Source organism: Urtica dioica, chromosome 1 (genome assembly GCF_054948205.1).
Source record: "Urtica dioica subsp. dioica isolate 48M chromosome 1, U.dioica_male_clone48M_v1_H2, whole genome shotgun sequence".
NCBI lineage: Eukaryota > Viridiplantae > Streptophyta > Magnoliopsida > Rosales > Urticaceae > Urtica > Urtica dioica.
In genome coordinates, this window is record NC_142756.1 from 10,166,681 (window position 1) to 10,185,547 (window position 18,867).

Here is an 18,867-nt window from a genome sequence, read left to right on the forward strand (position 1 = left end):
ATAATAAATACTACTGAATCCCATTTACTGATTAATTAATAATGTCCATGATCATGGTTTTATCTTCTTCCAAAGCTAGTTGTTTATTAACAAATATGCATTACTAATTAATGGTAACAGAATACAATTACAACTCGTTTCTTGTTAAAAAGAAAATTCCTGATAATAAAGCCACGTCAATAATATATATATATATATATATATATATATATATATATATGAATACAATATTCTCTAAGGTTATGATAAAATCTATAATTATGAAAAGGGGACCATAACATAGGTTTTAAATGCAAAAGAAATATTAAGAAGGGACATAATAAAAGTGTGCAATAGGGCTAATTGATAGAGAGTTGGACTAAAATTTGTTAAGCTTGTTGGCATCGTACAAAGGTCAAATTGGTCATTGTCGGATTCTTCGCAGCTCACACCTGTCAAAATCAACAGGTTGTTCTTTTCTAAATATAATGTTCCACAATCAACTTGTTTTCTGTTTAATTTTTTTTTCTTCTTCTTCTTCTTCTTTATGGGAAGAGCGAGTCATTGCTCCTTTTTATCTTAATTTTAAATTTGATTTCCCAACATCGCACCATATAATAATTATGGATATAACTCGATCAAACATAACATGTTATAGCTTAGTACATGGTAATGAAATTGCTAAGATATACATAAAGTCATATTTTAATTTGGTCAAGAATGTGACAAACCATGATCGATAGTACTTACACAAACTAGTCGGCGAAAGAAATTCATTTAATGGAAATTAAGCGGAAAATTTGGTTGGAGAGAAGCTTGGTAACCCCCTTTTATTAAATAAAATCAATTCTCTGTATATATTTCGGTGGAGAACAAACTGCGACTCAATATTATTAACTTGCCTGACAACAAAATGCCAGCTCATGAGGTATATAAGTCCTGTCTACCACTAGAGAGAGAGAGAGAGAGAGAGAGAGAGAGAACTACTCATCAAGTTCTCTTCGGTATCTACCTCCTGCTTTAACGGGCAATATATATAAAGCATGTTAGCACTATGGACGTTATGTGTTGATAAATCTGCATGCCTTGGAAAAATACTGCTATAAAATCTCATGTTTTAGCATAGTTAAATTGTCTAAGTACTCAATAACTCTCCTTTTAACTTTTTTTTTCATTAACCCTAACTAAAAAAACTGTTATATATATAAGCTCCAAATATAATATTTTATGCAAACAATTTAAAATATATAGAGAGAGAGAGGGGGAGAGGGACGTTCTCGTTTGATGTATAAATCGTATTTGGAGTAATATAATGAGCAGCAAAACAAAATATACAAAACTAGGTATATGGAGTAATGAGACAAGAGAGGGTTGAGCAAGTAAATACGAGAATAAATGCGGTCTGAAAGACCTCACCTAACCACATACTCCTTCACCTGCTTGTATTTACTTCACTCTCTTCCTTTCTATATATTCACCGCTTTTCTCTTCCTGACAATCACACTCTCACCACAACAATCCCTTATCTCTCTCTTTACTCGGTGCTCTAATTAGCAGAATAGAAGAAGAAGAAGAAGAAGAGAGGAACAATGTCTCGCTCTCTTATGCTCTTCGCTTTCCTCGCTGCTTTGCTCTCCCTCAGCTTGGCCTCTGCTACCAATGACGATCAGAAGACCTACTACGGTCTCTCTCTCTCTCTCTCTCTCTCTCTCTCTCTCTATATATATATATATATATATATATCTGTGAATATGATAAGCTTTTCTGTTCTTAGTCACATCATTTCAAATTAAAAAAGAGATAATTAATTATACTAGTACTAGGTCAAACCAGGCAGAAAAGAGAGAATGCTATTTAGCCAGTCAAATCTATATCTCTACGTCCAAGAAAAGTGCATAGATACATGCATACACACACTCTTTTTCTTCTTTTGAAATTTTATGATAAAATCTGATAAATACTAAAGAAAAAAAAACTTATGTCTAGTGGGGAAGTAGACGATTATATTAAATTATTTTTTATTTTTGGACAGGTCATCACCACGGGCACGGGCACCACAGCCCACCGAGCACTCCGTCAACGCCGACCCCATCTCACGGCAGCGGCGGCGGAAGCACTCCCTCGACCCCGAAGGACTGCCCAACGCCGTCATCCGGCCACGGCGGCACTTCTCACCCCTCCCCTACTCCCACGCCGTATGTTCCCACTCCGTCAGTTCCTACTCCGTCAGTCCCGACGCCGTCAGTTCCCACTCCGTATGTTCCCACTCCGTCAGTTCCCACTCCGTCCGTTCCCACGCCGTCCGTTCCCACTCCGTTCGTTCCTGACCCCAACACTCCTCCCTTCACTTGCACGTAAGTTTCCTTCTAAATCTTTCTTTCTTTATGCTATTAGGGTTTAGTCTCTACCTTTTTTTATCTTTGGACTCTGAATTTGAGCTAAAAAAAAAGTGTGTTATTGTATATAGCATACGTATATTGTTTTTTTAAGATATTACCTTTAAGTCCATAAGCTATAAACCAAGTTTCTATTTTTTTCACCCAAAATAAAATCTATTACTGGCTAGATATATAGCAAAAAGGTAGCAAAGGTTTTTTTTTTTCCCCTTCAAATTATGATTATAATCGTGTATGAAAGCTCAAATCACAACTAATTTACTATCCAACATTTATTATAATCGTTCATGGACCACTATTTTTTACTTAATTAACATTATGCAGTTATGTCCAATACTTGTACAAATTAAAAAAAAAATCAAATCCAAGAAAAAAGTGGTAGATGAACAATTAAATGAGTGGTAATGTGTTGGACAAGAAACTCATAACACATACTTTTCAAATTAAACACGCGCGCAGTTACTGGAGGAACCATCCGCAGCTGATCTGGGGAGTGCTGGGATGGTTCGGCACCGTTGGGAACGCTTTTGGGGTTCCCAACGTGCCGGGGATGGGGTCAGGCACGAGCCTGAAAGACGTTCTGACAAACACTCGCACCGACGCTTATTCCGAGCTGTGCCGTCAAGCCACGGCGGCTCTCCTGAACTCGATGGTGGACCACCACTTCTCCCTCTCCGCCAAGCAAGTCCGCGACTCCTTCGTCGCCGCCCTCCCTTCCGACAAGACCGCCTCAATCCAGGCCAACCTCTTCAGGCTCGCCAATGAGGCCAAGCACTAGTGATTATTATTATTATTAGTATTATTATTGTTATGGTATAGCATGTGGTCACTTTATCAATGTTCTTCTCTTCTCTTCTCCATGCGTGCTTGTGTCATTGTTGTGGTTAAAACTTTAATTAATTATATGTTTCGAGTTAGGGTTTTCTCCAATTATAATTATTAATATGTGCTTCTTCCTCTTTTCTATCATTTTTTTCTTTGTTTGTTTTTTTTTTTCCTACAGCCACTACTACAAAATAGACTCTTTGTTATTATTGATGTTGTTATAAATTATCATTGTTATTCACGAGGGTTGCACCTTATTCATGATCAAGTATTAAAGCGCAGGTTACATTATTGTATGGATTATTTAATGAGTGAAATTGTTCTTATTCTTATTTTGTTATATGTATTACTCAGTAATCTTTTGAAGTAAATTAAAAACATGTTCTTTTGTTTGGGCTCTAACTTTTGTCACGCCAACTGCGCGTAGTGTATTATATACATAATAAACATGGCCATGTGTAAGATATACATAGATGGAGGTTATTAAATATTATGTCAGTGTGACAGGTGTATTCTTCATAAATGAAAGCCCTAGCTTATTAATGATCGTCGACGTTTATTTGTTTGTTTTCGTATGATATTTTTTTTTTTCCTGTATTTGAAAAGCGTGACAAAACTTTAATTGAAAGTGAAGCGTAACTAAGAGAGCTAATAAAGGAAATAGACACAAAATTAGTTAAAGACGATACAAGGGCAAAGATACATGAACAGATCAAGCCGGGAAATCTAATGTGCCCATCTAGTGGTCCATGTCGCGTATCATATCATGTATATATGTGGAATCATTGCATATAGTTAGATCTCATTTCCCATCATCATTCAAAAAATCAGGATGCCACTTTCGGAATACATATATCCATATATATGTATATAATTTCCTTACCAATACGTAACATGTATATAACGTTTGTGGTTCACATGAGGCAGCTATATAAGCGATATGTTCTAGAAATATCACTGTGGTTAGCTTTGGATACGTTTGCTTTTAATTTGTTACGCGTGAGTCTTTGTCATGATGATTGTTCTAAGATATATTTGATGTTTTTGGGACAATGAAAATCATCATACGAAAATACTCATTTTGTGTTAATAGGGTGACAATTGAATACATATATACTGTTGTCATTTTCTAACGTTAACGGTTTATCATGCTGCATCGTTACCCGTTACACACTAACTCGAATTCTATATGATGTCATTTTTCAAGCAATTATACCATTGGTGAAACGTAAATATAAAACCAAATAATTCAAAACTACATCATTGTACTCTCATATTTGTGAGGACAATATCAGAATAAGACTGGAGCTTTAGACGGGCACATGAAAAGTGACATGGAACTTTTGGCTTGTAAAAGGAAAAAAGGATGGCTTGGTAACCTTGGCATATACACCTGAGTAATTAAAGGCTGGCTACAAAAATATACCTTTTTTTTTATCAATGTGCGTTATAAAAGAGAAACATTTAATCAAACTAAAATTGATGTGTGTGTGTGTGTGTGTGTATATATATATATATATATATATATATATATATATATAAAGTTATTATCAGTTGCAATATTTTGCTTCCTCCATTATTAGGGTTTCTTACAAATTTTAATCTAATTAGCTGTGACCAAATCTTTTGGTCATAATATTTTTTTTTATTATGCTCCAACTTTTGCCACAAATATTTAATTCTGGTAAGAAGTTGTTATCTTTTACGCATATATTTGGAACTAATGATATATCCAACTCCAAATATGCGGACATGACCTAGAGAGAGAAAGTTAAAGTCATGGTGATATAAATGAGTAGATGTCAAGCTATGACCCAAGCAATTTAAAGTGACGCGGTTTGTGAACCCCATATATGCAAAGCAATTCTTCTTATTATGGTCGTATTTTTCATTGTACAGTAGCAATAAATGCATGTAGTAATTAAGAAAATAAGAATTTATGGTTATTTAAGAAAGTAGCTTAATAGAAATATCATACGCTTTATTGTAGAGTTGTAATATGCTCGAGTATAACGTGTTGAATTCAAGATATATTATATTATTGATTTTATATAGTTTTTTTCGCTGTTTAAAAAATATTTGTATTATTTCTTTTACCATAATTTTCATTATAGTTAATAATATGTATGTGACACTTTTTTCTTTCTAAATATTATTAAGAAAACCAATTTCTCACGAAGGATAATATTCTCCTTGAATTGAGAGAGTTGGTCATCCAGTTCTTTTCCCACTAATGACGCGTATATAATTTGTTTTTATTTTTTTTAAAACAGTTCTTTTCCCACTAATGACGAGTATATAATTTGTTTTTATTTTTTAAAAATTACTAAACGTGTTGGAAAGGGATAGTTGTCCAACTATCGGATTGGGTAATTTATGCAAGACAAATCATACATATAGTATAAGATGTGTAGAATTGATAATCCAATTCGGTGACAATCTCAATATGGAGACAAAACCAATTGGGCTAACAAATTATTAGATGTAAATCGTAGATGTAGAGTTAGTTGAAGATGGACAGTGGAGATAATTCCATACCAATGTATTAATATCACTGATAACAAATTCATTAATCAGTTAGTTAAACAGTCAATGAAACAGAATTTTTTACTCTCTCTCTCTCTCTCTCTCTCTCTCATGTTGATTTATACCGAATCATCTTGAGCTCGTTACAAATTTACAGAAAAGAAAAACAAAACAAAATAAATAAGTTTTATAAATCCCTTGCACAATTTTTGTATATTAAAAAAAGTTATGAAAAACTCATTAAACATTAGAAATAAATAAACAAATAGTCACAAATGTAACCGATTATTATCCTCTCTTTTTTTCCTCTGTGACGTGATTTGAGTTTGGAAAAATTGTGCAAATTGTTTAAGACGTTTTGCAACAAGTTGTTCAAGACATCATATCACTTAACTCACTTGTTCTTCACGCACGAGTATAATTGAAAATATTTTTTTTTTCTTCAGTTTAGATATTTTTGGAGAGATATGATCGAATTTAGTTTCTTGATCGAACAGATTTGCATAATATATTCTTGCTGACCTAATTAAAATTCGTCTAGTGTTTTTTTTACGCATTGCTTTGGATTTTAGTCTCACAGGCCAACTTATTCTAGAGCCACTCTCTCTATCTTAGAGATCTTCGTCGACAACTGGTTCAAGAAATTGCTTGCTAATGTTGTGCTTTATTTGTGCATAGTTTGGTGAGTAATATTTGTTTGTTTGTGTTTCTACGCTGAAACAATCTTCGGGAGAGGATTGAGTGAAAAACAGAGTGAGTCTCATATCGGGATCTTAGATTGCAACTCATTGGAGTATCGGAGAATACAACAGTTTGAGAGAGAGTTTGCAAATCTGAGTCCTTGTATCTCTGGTTGATTATTAGTGCTTTATTTTTCATAAACGCACGTATCAGTCATTTGAGGTGGTGTTTTGTTGAATAAAATTTATAAATCTATGTGACTTTTTATTGTTTTGTATTTGTTTTGTTTGCTTAATTGATCTTGTTTAAGTACTTAGTTGTTCATTTAACTATTCAAACCACTAGTTGTATAACTATTTCATTACTCGCTTAGTTCATTTAATTTGATTGTTTACTAGGCATTGACCAGTATTAGTAATACTGAATTTAGGTAAGTAGAAATTGGTGGTTGGCACATATTCAAGTTTCACAATTTAAAATTTTAATTTGTTTCAAACATATCTCAAAGACTTGTCTTTGCTGGAATAATAAGAATAGCAAGGACTTTTACCAGTCTTCGTTACTCTTTCCTGATCGATCCTCAGAAAGGTCTGTAGTACATTTATATATACCACTGGTATTTGCAGAAGATATGGAGTCTATAATAATGGAACGTGGTCATTTCAGACGAGGATGAGGACAAAATAACATCACAATGCCTAAACAAGGATGATGTAATGATGTTCAAAAATTACAAGCATGCGAAAACATACTTCTATGTTATATTACGAGTAACCTTGGTCCTCATTAGATTTTATAGATATATTATCTCTGCTTATTAAGTAGCACTAGCAGTCAACGCGCCAATCAGAAGATTATGAATAGATATTTTATAAATGTATATGTGTACATTGATTATGAAACCAACCAATAGGAAGAAGCACATGTGGGCATATATTGTAGAATATATGCTACAACTGTGGTGTGGTTGACTGAACAGTGGCATGCAAAAACTCAACCCTATCAGCATGATTATACACCACAGCTGTTGTGACAATAAAGCTCACACATCATTCAATTTCTATGTTGTGTTGGTTGGAGAGAGAGGGAGAGAGAGACCCTGTTAGGTTAGTCAGGTTCATTAAGATCAAATAAATGCGAAAGCCCACACAACCTGTATATCTATCTCTTTTGATCAAATAGTCCCTAATCTTTTATGATAGTGACATTTTAGTCCTTAAACTCTATTTTTTGAAGCATTTTGGTCTCTAACCTACTTATTTTATAGTATTTTGATCCTTTTTAAAAAAAATATATATTTAATTTATGAAATTATATACTTTATAAACTTAAAACATGTTTATATACTAAATTAAATTGTTAATTTTACAAAATAAAGTTATTACATCATATTTTGATCCTAAAAGCACTAAAAAAATTATACAATATTTGATTTTTATAACATTATATATGTTACTTTTTTAAACTTTTTAAAATTATAAACAAGTTATTTTAGTTTGTAAATATGTTTTAAGTTGATTTGGTGTTGAATTTTATAAAAAAAAAAAATTATCACTTTTTGAAAAAGGATCAAAATACTACAAAATCAATAGGTTAAGGACCAAAATGCTTCCAAAAAAAAAAGTTTAGAAACCAAAACGTCACTATCATGAAAAGTTGAGGATTATTTGCGCCAAAATTTCTAAATAAGGAAGTAAAAGTTAAGCATATACATACCACTTGTCATACAATAAAATGACTACTCAACATATATTAACTATTTTGATACAATCTTTCTTCTTTCCAGTGAATTGATAGGTTGAGCAGTTAGTATGCGGTTCTAACGATTTTTTAACAATTTCTTACAGTTCCCACTCATAGCTGTCCAATAATTCAGTAAGATAAACTGATTTTTTGACAGCATGAGTGGTTGTGACTTGTGAGCGGTGTTATATTATAAATACGTCTTTTATAGACTCTATTTAGAGATTGTAATTTAGTTATACAAACTTAATCATTGTTACTGTTATTACGTTGTTGTTAATTTATTTTTTCTTATAAAAGAAACGGAGTTGTTGTTGATTTATTTTTATTCAAAGTAAAATTGCGCAAGATATTATTTCTTGTTATAAGTTGAGGTATTTTTGTCGCTTTGACCAAATTCCACATGATCTAATCTTTTGGGTAAGTGCCTTTTTTTATAGTAAGTGCTGATTTTATTTCGTCTACGATTAAATATTATTTAACCGCCTCGTTTGAAAATCCCAAAGAAACATCAAGTTGGTCAATCCTATACATACCTTAAAAGAGCGGATGGTCAAAGCTTTGTGATCTTGCCACGTGTCAACGTTTCTTTCATTTTGCCAAAGTTTTGTGCTCTTGTCACATGTCAACGTCTCTTTCACACGTGTCAACGTATTTTGCCAAAGTTTTGTGCTCTTGCCACGTGTCAACGTCTCTTTCATTTTTCTTTATTTTGCAAATTGTGATGATGACGAGCTGACGTGGTGATGGCGAGACGAGCTGACGAACTGAGACGCGTTGACGAACTGATGGTGAGACGAGCTGACGTGATGATGGTGAGACGAGCTGGCGTGATGATGGTGAGACGAGCTGACGAACTGATGGTGAGATGAGCTGATGAACTGATGGTGAGATGAGTTGACGAACTGATGATGAGACGAGCTGACGTGATAATGGTGAGACGAGCTGACGAACTGATGGTGAGACGAGCTGACGAACTGACGGTGAGATGAGTTGATGAACTGATGATGAGACGAGCTGAAGTGATGATGGTGAGACGAGCTGACGAACTGATGATGAGACAAGCTGACCAACTGATGGTGAGACGAGCTGATGAACTGAGACTAGCTGACGAACTGATTTTCTACACCCCCTCAAGCTTGATTTGGTATGATGAAGAAATCGAGCTTGGATTGCACGGTTCGAAGAGGCTCGTCACTTGGATAGTCGTTGATGGTGAGATAAGCTGACGAACTGATGGTGAGATGAGTTGACGAACTGATGATGAGACGAGCTGACGTGATGATGGTGAGACGAGCTGACGTGATGATGGTGAGACGAGCTGACGTGATGATGGTGAGACGAGCTGACGTGCTGATGGTGAGACAAGCTGACGAATTGATGGTGAGACGAGCTGACGTGATGATGGTGAGACGAGCTGACGTGATGATAGTGAGACGAGCTGACGAACTGAGATGAGTTGACGAACTGATGGTGAGACGAGCTGACGTGATGATGGTGAGACGAGCTGACGTGATGATGGTGAGACGAGCTGACGAACTGATGGTGAGATGAGCTGACGAACTGATGGTGAGATGAGTTGACGAACTGATGATGAGACGAGCTGACGTGATGATGGTGAGACGAGCTGACGAACTTGAGTTTTTGTTGATTACCTTTATCATTTGAGCATTGAGTATTGTGATAAATTTATTGTTTATCTAAGTGGAATATTGAAGTAGTGCTTGAGTTTAATGATATATTTATTTGGTTGTTGAGATTAGCATTCAATGTCTTGTTTCGTTATTATTTTACTTCTTTTACTTATTTCAATTTTACTTTGTTTATTCTTAATCATGAGTAGCTAAGTAGATTTAGGGGTGCGATGTAGTTAAGTAATTGAGTTGGTTGGTCAAACCTTTAGATTAGATTTTGTGCTTCATGGTTGAGTTGAGAGTGAAATATTATGGGTATGGGTTGTGTGTTAACGCTAATTAGAGTAGCTAACTAATTAGTGAACCTTAGACGAGTTTAGAAACCGAGAGGTAATAAACGAGTGAGCTCTACCCGTCCCATCATTAACCTTCGTAGAGCTATAGAAAGACTAGGGGGTAGATGTAGTTGATTGAAATCCCGGGCTAAATGCGGTTTTGTGTTTTAGTAGGACCCAAACCGAGAGGTGTAAGTTCGACACGTAGCTAGATTCCTAAAGACTCGAGAGAGATTAGTGAATGTTCTAAGAGGGATTGAGACTAAATTTTACAACTCTAAACCCGAGTTTAGAATCGTACCAAGACCGACCGACTCGATGAAATAACGAAATCATACCCCTTCCTTTTAACTTGTGTTTAAGTATTGTTTTCACTTTTGTTTACATTTCATCTTGTTCTCAAACCAATCAAAAACCCCCATTTTTCATTTCCATAACTCGAAAAAGAAAGCTAGTGAGTTTGCTTCGGAAATAGTCTAGAGTCCTTGTGGGATCGATATCCGTGCTTTTGCACTCTATTACTTGACGACATGTTCGCTTGCGTCGTGTAGAATTTTTCTTTAGTTAAGAAAATTCCCATCATGAGACGAGCTGACGTACTGATGCTGAGACGAGCTGACCAACTGATGGTGAGACGAGCTGACGAACTGATGCTGAGACGAGCTGACCAACTGATGGTGAGACGAGCTGACGAACTGAGACTAGCTGACGAACTGATGGTGAGATGAGCTGACGAACTGATGGTGAGACGAGCTGACGAACTGATGATGAGACGAGCTGACGTGATGATGGTGAGACGAGCTGACGAATTGATGGTGAGATGAGCTGACGTGATGATGGTGAGACGAGCTGACGTGATGATGGTGAGACGAGCTGACGAACTGGTGGTGAGACGAGCTGACATGCTGATGGTGAGACGAGCTGACGAATTGATGGTGAGACGAGCTGACGTGATGATGGTGAGACGAGCTGACGAACTGATGGTGAGACGAGCTACTAACTGAGACTAGTTGACGAACTGATTTTCTACACTCCCCCTCAAGCTTGATTTGGTATGATGAAGAAATCGAGCTTGGATTGCACAGTTCGAAGAGGCCCGTCACTTGGATAGTTATTGATGGTGAGATGAGCTGACGAACTGATGATGAGATGAGCTAACGTGATGATGGTAAGACGAGCTGACGTGATGATGGTGAGACGAGCTGACAAACTGATGGTGAAACGAGCTGACGAACTGATGGTGAGATGAGCTGACGAACTGATGGTGAGGTAATAGAGATAATAATCCCTAATTAAATTAAAATGTTTTGTCTATATTTTTGCACATGTCATCTCTGTGTCCGAATGTCTAAGGAAATACTGAACTGTCAAACTTTTCTTGTACTTTCTTAGTAAATTAGCTGGTTCAATCTACTAGGAAATTTCAGAGAATATGAAATCAGATCACAAAATTCCATCATTTATAATACTAAATAAAACCAAAGCTGTGCCACGGGCACAGCTTACAAACTAGTACTATAAAAAAGATCGTATGTCCTTAGAGCTTTCTTTATATATTGTTTGTTTTCGAGCGTGAGATCTGAAAAGTGAAAAACTGTTATGTGAGTTTATGTGTTCATCTCTGATTGTTCTTCCCACTATTTTGTGAATGACAGAGATCAAATTCGTAAAACGTGAGTGTCTGTTCGCGGACTATTACTATTAATAGTAACAAATATTAGGGTGAGTGTTTTAGTAGGAAATGATAGGATCCATGAGAAAATAACACATTTATACCCTATGTTTTAGTGAAATGTCGATTTTAACCTTTGGTTTTAAAAAATGTCGAGATCGTACCTTTTGTTTAACTAAAATGACGAAATTATACCCTGAAATGGATAATAGTGTCACAAATCTCTCTTTCATTGATATTAACTCTTATATAAGAAAAAACATAATCAAATCCAAAACAGTATCCTAACTTTCAAATTTTCAATTTTGAAATAAAAATAGCCTTAAATTGAAATTAAATAATTAAATTCATATCTCCAAAGAGATGACTTCATTCTGTGTTCGAATTGCAACTCTGAATCATGGGTTCTCTGTTCGAATCTGTAATTTTGATGACTATCAACTGTCGATTTTTACTTTTTTGCCTCTTTTTGCGTTATTCACGATTAAGAGATTATTGTTTATTTTTTAGTTTTTAAATAAATTACATATATGACGCGAATGATAAAGATAATTGGTGTTTACATATAAATATTATAGTCAACGTCAATGAAAAGTCAATAAAAAGAAGATTTGTGGCACTGTTGTCTATTTCATTGTATAATTTTGTCATTTTAGTTAAACAGATAGTATGATCTCGACATTTTTTAAAATCAAAGGTTAAACTCGATATTTTACTAAAACACAAGGTATATATGTGTCATTTTCCAATCTTAAATTTGGTGAGAGAATAAGTTGAAATGCACAGTTATTTATAAGAAAATGGTTCTAATTGGTGATCATTCGGATAAGACTGGCGTGAACTATTGACTAATTATTGTTAGATAAATAAAAAAAATTCATTGGGCTGATTTAGGTGGCACTATACCAAACCGAACCGAGATAATATTTTTTGCCTTTATTTTAGGTGCACATTATTTATACATTTTGTATTCCTTATGCATCGTGTCACACACATTGTTTGTGTATTTTATGTGTGACATATTGCACTAGATAAACCATATAGTTCCAGTTACAGAAGTAAGTTCAGAAATTAAGTGTGTCAATAAAAACATAAATCGGCAACCATCAGTAGTATAGCAAAATAAATTAGTTAGAATATCATGTACATATTCGACACTAAAATTCCAAGGGACTAATCAAAGTGGAGATACCAAGTTCACGAAAGTAAAAATTTTATTAGAAACAATCGTATCGATCTAGGAAAGATAAACAAGTCAAAGTATTTTTTTGAGAAGAAAAACAACTCAAAGTATTGATACTATATAAGCATTATTTTCCTAAATTTTAATTTTAATGACGGATGGGGCAGGTTGAAAAACCCTAACCACCCACCAACATATACGGTTTGAAATCATTGCAGCTGAGATATTTGTATGCTCTCTCCAAAAGAAAACTTCTAAACTCTATAAATGAAGTCCAGATTCTCTAGTGATAACACCAAAACTCTATTTTGGTGACTTAATTTTTCCACCAAATAAATTATCCCAAAAGGAAATTCCCAAAGCAAACTATCCCATCAAAACCTTGTCTTTCTCATTAGCCTCTCTCATAATTAAGATGTGATGATATTGACTTTAGCTTCGCATATTTTAATATCGCTTCTCCGCGTTTATATCAAAAATTTTGATCCGGGACGGTCACAGCAGAAAAGAGCAATCATAGTTGGGCTAATACTAAGAACAATGATGAACCAAATTCGGCAGAGTCGATTTTAAAACATTTTTATTAACATTATTGGCTAAAGGACAGTACACAAGGTAAATAAAAATCAACAATAATAATTATTATATAAGCAAGGGTAGTTAAGAAGAGCGCCTGGCCACAGTGACCTTCAAGCCATGAGCCATTGAGAGAATAGTCATCATACGATACTCCACCGAGTGACCCGGGACCAAAGAGAACTCGTAAAATCTACACAAAATAGCCAGCGCCATTTTCATTTGCAGGTACGCCGAGTCTTTTCCGAGGCATATCCTCGGCCCAGCCTGCCAAAAAAAACAAAAAAAAAAAAAAACCATCAAAGACAGTTGCGTGGTGAAAGTTAGTCGGATCAAAAGCTGAAGAAGAAGAAGAAGAACCTGAAAAGCGGTGAACTTGAAAGGGGATGCGTTTTGGAAGAAGCCGTCTTTGAGCCACCTCTCGGGTTTGAAAGAGGCCGCATCCGGGCCCCAGTTGTACTCCATTCTTCCCATCGAATACGGGACGTAAGTCACCATACCTCCCGCTTTCACTCTCGTCCCGTCCGGCAAAACGTCATCTTCCAAAATTCCCTTCGGGTCCTACGTATTTATACATCGAAACAACCCCGTATGTTCATCATAAAAATCATGACGACTGTTCCTCTATATAAATTGCTCGAGAGACCTTTTATATGTGTTGAGAAGGAAATAGGAACAATCAAGGATGATAATTTTAAGCAATTCGAGAGGTGAATCAGTCTCCCGGATACCATTAGAATACCAATACCTTTTGCAAAATCTTAATCACTAGCGACTCTCTAGTCACCTTTTATACTAGAAGACGAGTAAATAATACTCCGTTTGAATCTACTTTTATAGAAGTTTTTGTAGAATTTACCTGGGGGACTGCGGGGTACAAACGCAGCGTCTCTGTTATGACGGCGTGCAAATAGTATAGCTTCCCCAAAGAGTCGTAAGTCATGAGACCGGAAAATTGCTTGACTCTTTCGTTGAATGAACCAGGGTCCTCCGAGTCATGTTGAAGCAACGAGACATTCTCTTCCTTTGCTTGGTCTTCTTCGAGAGTCTTGAGCTCCGAGTAGAGCCTCTCCGCTACATGGGGGTGTGTCATTATCATATAAATTGCCCACGAAAGAGTTGTCGCTGTCGTATCTCGGCCGGCAATCACAAAGTTGAGCACGATGTCTCTCAGGCTTTTGTCTGTCAAATTGTTTTCCGGGTCTTCGCCTAACTCGATGAACCTTGACAATATGTCGTGCTTCATCTAGTCGTGGAAATGGTTATTCAGATGATGAATTAAAACTGTTATCAGCTCTATATATAAGCCGCAAGAGATTTTCAGTTAGCTTTACCTTGTTATCTTTGACGCTCTGGTTAGCTTCTTTTATCTCTGCTTTCCGTTTACGAATGACCGAATACGTAAAATCGTCAATAACTTTAATGCTTTTACCGAGCAACGCTTCCGATCCCACATTGAGGAATCTCTTGATTCTCCACATTGGATCGATGAATCGAAGTGTCACGATGATGTTTGCGGTGTCGAAAGCTTGAGCAAAACTATTTTCAGGAAGATGCGGAGCCAGAGTTCCGATCTCTACACCAAATCCAACTTTGCAAATCGAGTCTAAAGTCAACCTCATTAGCAATTCCTGCACATTAAATTGCATATAAAGCCCCACCTTAATTTAAAAGCTATGGAGGGGATTTTCGGCATATTTATCGGTCATACCTGCATATCAATTGCTTGACCTTGGAAAGAAGCTCGACTAAGGATACCATGAAGCTTTTGGCTATATTCTCTAAAGACTATTGTACTGAAATCCCTCAAGTTCTTGGAAGCAAACTCAAAACTAGCAGTCTTCCTTTGTTTTCGCCACAGCTCTCCGTCTACATTAAAAATCCCATTTCCAAGAAGTACTTCCATGTACGAACGGTACGTCTCACCCTGAACAAAGAAAAAAAAACAAGGTTATCGTCAATTGAAAAGGTGTTAAACAGAGTATCGAAACTTACGATCATGAGTATAGTACCTTGGGGTAATTAGAAAAATTAGTCTTGAGGACGTGTTCGACATTTGCAGGATCGGCGATATACGTGTAAGTTGTGAAGGGCATTGGAACGACAACAGAGTTCGACTTGGATAGATAGTTGACAAGCCAATCGTGCATTCGGTCAAAGTTATAAAGCTGTTCAAACACAGCTCCAACCAAAGGCCATGTTTTGGGACCTTTCTCATTCCTCTGAGACCATCTGTGGATGAGAATCCATGTTAGAAAAGCGCAAGCCACCATAGAAACTCCTCCGTACGATCCACCATGGAACAAGTAGTCCAATAAAACATTATTCTCAGCTTTCATTTCTTCTAAACAAAAATAAAATGATGAAAAAATCTGTGTCTCACTTGCTGAGAAGGTTAAGTAAGCTGGAATTGTTTATATAATATTGCAAAGATGAAGTGATTTTAGAAGAGCTTATTTTATGATCAACTATAAATTAGATATACCATTGCCAACAATCTTTGTGTGTTGTAGGACAAATTAAATATATTATTCACTATTTCCATGCTTCTAACCTAATCATCCTTGAGATAACTTATTTGTATCATTTTCGAGAAGATAAAAAAATCGAATAATTTGGTCTATAACGGGGTTTCAACTATAATCACACAAAGTTCCATCTGTACCTGATGCCCAAAGAAAATGTCAGTTATAGGTAGACATCCCCTTTTTATGAACCAAATATATAGAACCTACACTATATAATAATAAATAATATTAAAAAAAGATTGCACAGTGTCTTCTGGTTTCAGATGCTTGCAATATATATTTTCAACTGACAATAGAGAGAACAGAGTCTGAGCAGGGTCAAAATTAGCATAGGATAAGAGGCTCTTCAGTCACTTAAAATGGTAAACAATTACAGTCAATGTGTAGTTTTTCTTAACGTAAAAGAACGGCTTGGATTTCAGCCTTACATGTTGATCTACTGCTATCTGGCATCTGCAAGTGACATATGGCATATGAGTATATTAGTTTCCTCACACTAGTCCCGAAAACAAACCTTTACACGAGAGATGAGGGTGAATTGGGCATAATCGGTCAGCTCATATGAGATTCGAACCACTTGAAGATCTCATCGGTGTAAACACTAGTCATTTCATGGAGTGCAAATGCAAGATTCATTTCCTCCTGAACGGGATGTTCCAAACGCTCGTCGAGAAGAATAGTTTTATCCTCTCTGACCGCCTCTCTCCACCGCGTTCTTCGCCCGTCGTTTCTCATGTACCCATTATCATCAACAAAGCCTTTGCGTCGGAAGAGCTCGAACAGCTTGACAGAAACCGGCCGATCGAGACCGGGGATTCTATCGGAAAAAAACTCCGGAGACAAAGGAAACTCCTTGCACTGGAGCTCGGAGACATGGACGCCTTTGCTTCTCAGAACAGCCATGTACTGAGTGATCATTATCCGCCTCGGAACGTCTTTCGGCATGTGAACGAAGAGAGTCGGCGGGTAGTTTTCCCTCACGTCGATGAGGTCGAACTTCCCTTCGGCGATCATGATCGCGATGCTCGAGAACTCGACCTTCTCGGCGAGGACTGAGACGAAGTAGCCGCCGGAGGAAGCTCCCAGAGCCACGAGAGGAAGCTTCTCGAGCCTCTGCTTCTCAACCCACCAATTCACGACGTCTTTCACTATCGCCACCTCGTCCCCGAAAGACCAGCACCGCCCTTTGCTCGATACGGAAACGACGGCGAATCTCCGAGCCAGGGCGTGCAAAGCGATCAGTCTCTCTTCAGGCAAACCCACGCAATTCGGACACTCCGGAGACTTGTCCCAGAAATTCACGGCTTTGCCATCGCAGCCGTGGGCAAGAAAAAGGACGGCTTTTGGCGAGTCGGGTATCTGCCAAATGACGTCTGTGCCGTTTCGGAGCTCTGTTGTGGGTCTCATCTGAACCACCGAGTCAAAGCTGTTCCACTTTTGGGTCTGGAGATTCGAGGAAGTGAAACGCGGCGGTTCAGCCTTGTTCCAAAATTGATACACCAAAAGGAGAGGAAACAAAGCGGCGCAACCAACCACAACTTGAAGCCTGCGGTTTCTAGACGCCATTGATCTGGTTCCGTGATTCCACATAACTGCCACCATAGATTAACAAGATTCTCAGATCAATTTTTTTCTGTAGAATGGAAAATCAAGTGGCCAGATATTGTATGAAATGAATCTTTTTCAATTAAATCCAATTTCATACTACATTGTAATCATTTCAGCGGCAAAGTAACCTGAATTTCTTTTTTAATTGGTACAGTAATATAACTGAACTGTGAAGCAAAGAAAGGAAACGTCGTAGTTTATGGACCATCTTATTGTATCTCAGTTACATTATTTGCAAACTCAAAATCGCATCTGCGATTTGATTCCGACACTCTCTCCATTAAAGATGCCAAAAACTTGTCTCAAAGACCGAGCGTTTGGGACATGAATTAAGTGAAATGAGTTGTCTGGAACTGGAAAATAATTACCTCCAAACGAATGAGAAGAGGGCGAAACTCGTAGATCCGATTTGGGACGAAAGACCAGAGATCAAGATTCAAGATACCGGAATTCGGAAGCGAGAACAGAGTCAACAGTCAGAGAGGCTGATGAGTAAAATAAAACGACGACAAAGATTATCGGAGAACGACACGCGTCAGTAAAACGACGAACCTCACCGCAAGACTGGTAAAAGAATGACGTACTTATTTACGTTACTTCAAGTCATACATTTCTTTTTAACAAATTAATTTTTCAATCTTAATTCTCAAAGTATCATATTAAAATTTTGTGATCCCATAAAAATATCGGTTTTCTTCAATTTTTCTGATATAATTTTATTTGATTTATTAAAAATTGAATCGAATAGTTGAGAATCCGGTTTTACAAAAAATGGTCTAGTTTGATTTTAAATAGAGATATTGATATCTAGGGGATGGAGTCAGAAATCTACGGATGGAACCAGAAATGTAAATTAGAAGCTAAAAAAATAAATTAATTAATTAAAAAATGCTAATTTGTAGACTTGGTATGTATATTGAGCACATTGAATAAGAGAATGTTAGTCCTAAAAAAGTAAAATGCGTCATTTTTGAAATATTATAAAAAAAAATAAAATAAAAATAAAAATAAAAACTTTTTTTTATATAAAGTAGCAATCAAAATCCGCTGTTTTCGTAATTTTCTCTTTTTAAAATTAAACGAAAAAAAATTCTTTATAAAAAAAATTTACCTTCTATACATAAGAAAAAAGTGTTAATAAATTTTTTTTTATAAAAAAACGACGATACTACACAATTCCT

General features: G+C 36.2%; 3 protein-coding genes across 4 annotated transcripts; 1 reads left to right on the top strand and 2 right to left on the bottom strand.

Annotated features, from left to right (window-relative positions):
* The first annotated feature begins 1,460 nt into the window (after positions 1-1,460).
* PDF1 (protodermal factor 1) lies at positions 1,461-3,532 on the top strand. Its single transcript, XM_089611227.1, has 3 exons — positions 1,461-1,662; positions 2,012-2,333; positions 2,835-3,532. Exons 1-3 carry the CDS (start codon positions 1,569-1,571, stop codon positions 3,151-3,153), a joined length of 735 nt encoding a protein of 244 aa, XP_089467353.1. The 5' UTR covers positions 1,461-1,568; the 3' UTR covers positions 3,154-3,532.
* A 10,007-nt stretch (positions 3,533-13,539) lies between these two features.
* Positions 13,540-15,823, bottom strand: CYP704B1 (cytochrome P450, family 704, subfamily B, polypeptide 1). Its single transcript, XM_089611235.1, has 6 exons — positions 15,563-15,823; positions 15,262-15,477; positions 14,885-15,181; positions 14,410-14,796; positions 13,911-14,111; positions 13,540-13,817 (listed from the first exon to the last, which is right to left on the bottom strand). The coding sequence occupies exons 1-6, from the start codon at positions 15,821-15,823 to the stop codon at positions 13,635-13,637; spliced, it is 1,545 nt and encodes a 514-aa protein (XP_089467361.1). The 3' UTR covers positions 13,540-13,634.
* LOC149407122 (secretion-regulating guanine nucleotide exchange factor) lies at positions 15,695-18,151 on the bottom strand. Of its 2 annotated transcripts, XM_089611252.1 has the most exons (3): positions 18,055-18,151; positions 16,593-17,670; positions 15,695-15,782 (listed from the first exon to the last, which is right to left on the bottom strand). In XM_089611252.1, exon 2 carries the CDS (start codon positions 17,666-17,668, stop codon positions 16,631-16,633), a length of 1,038 nt encoding a protein of 345 aa, XP_089467378.1. In that variant the 5' UTR covers positions 17,669-17,670; positions 18,055-18,151; the 3' UTR covers positions 15,695-15,782; positions 16,593-16,630. The 2 variants fall into 2 exon arrangements, with proteins under 2 accessions (XP_089467378.1, XP_089467371.1); XM_089611245.1 differs by lacking the exon at positions 15,695-15,782 and having other exon boundaries at positions 15,837-17,670.
* Between the last annotated feature and the right edge of the window lie 716 nt (positions 18,152-18,867).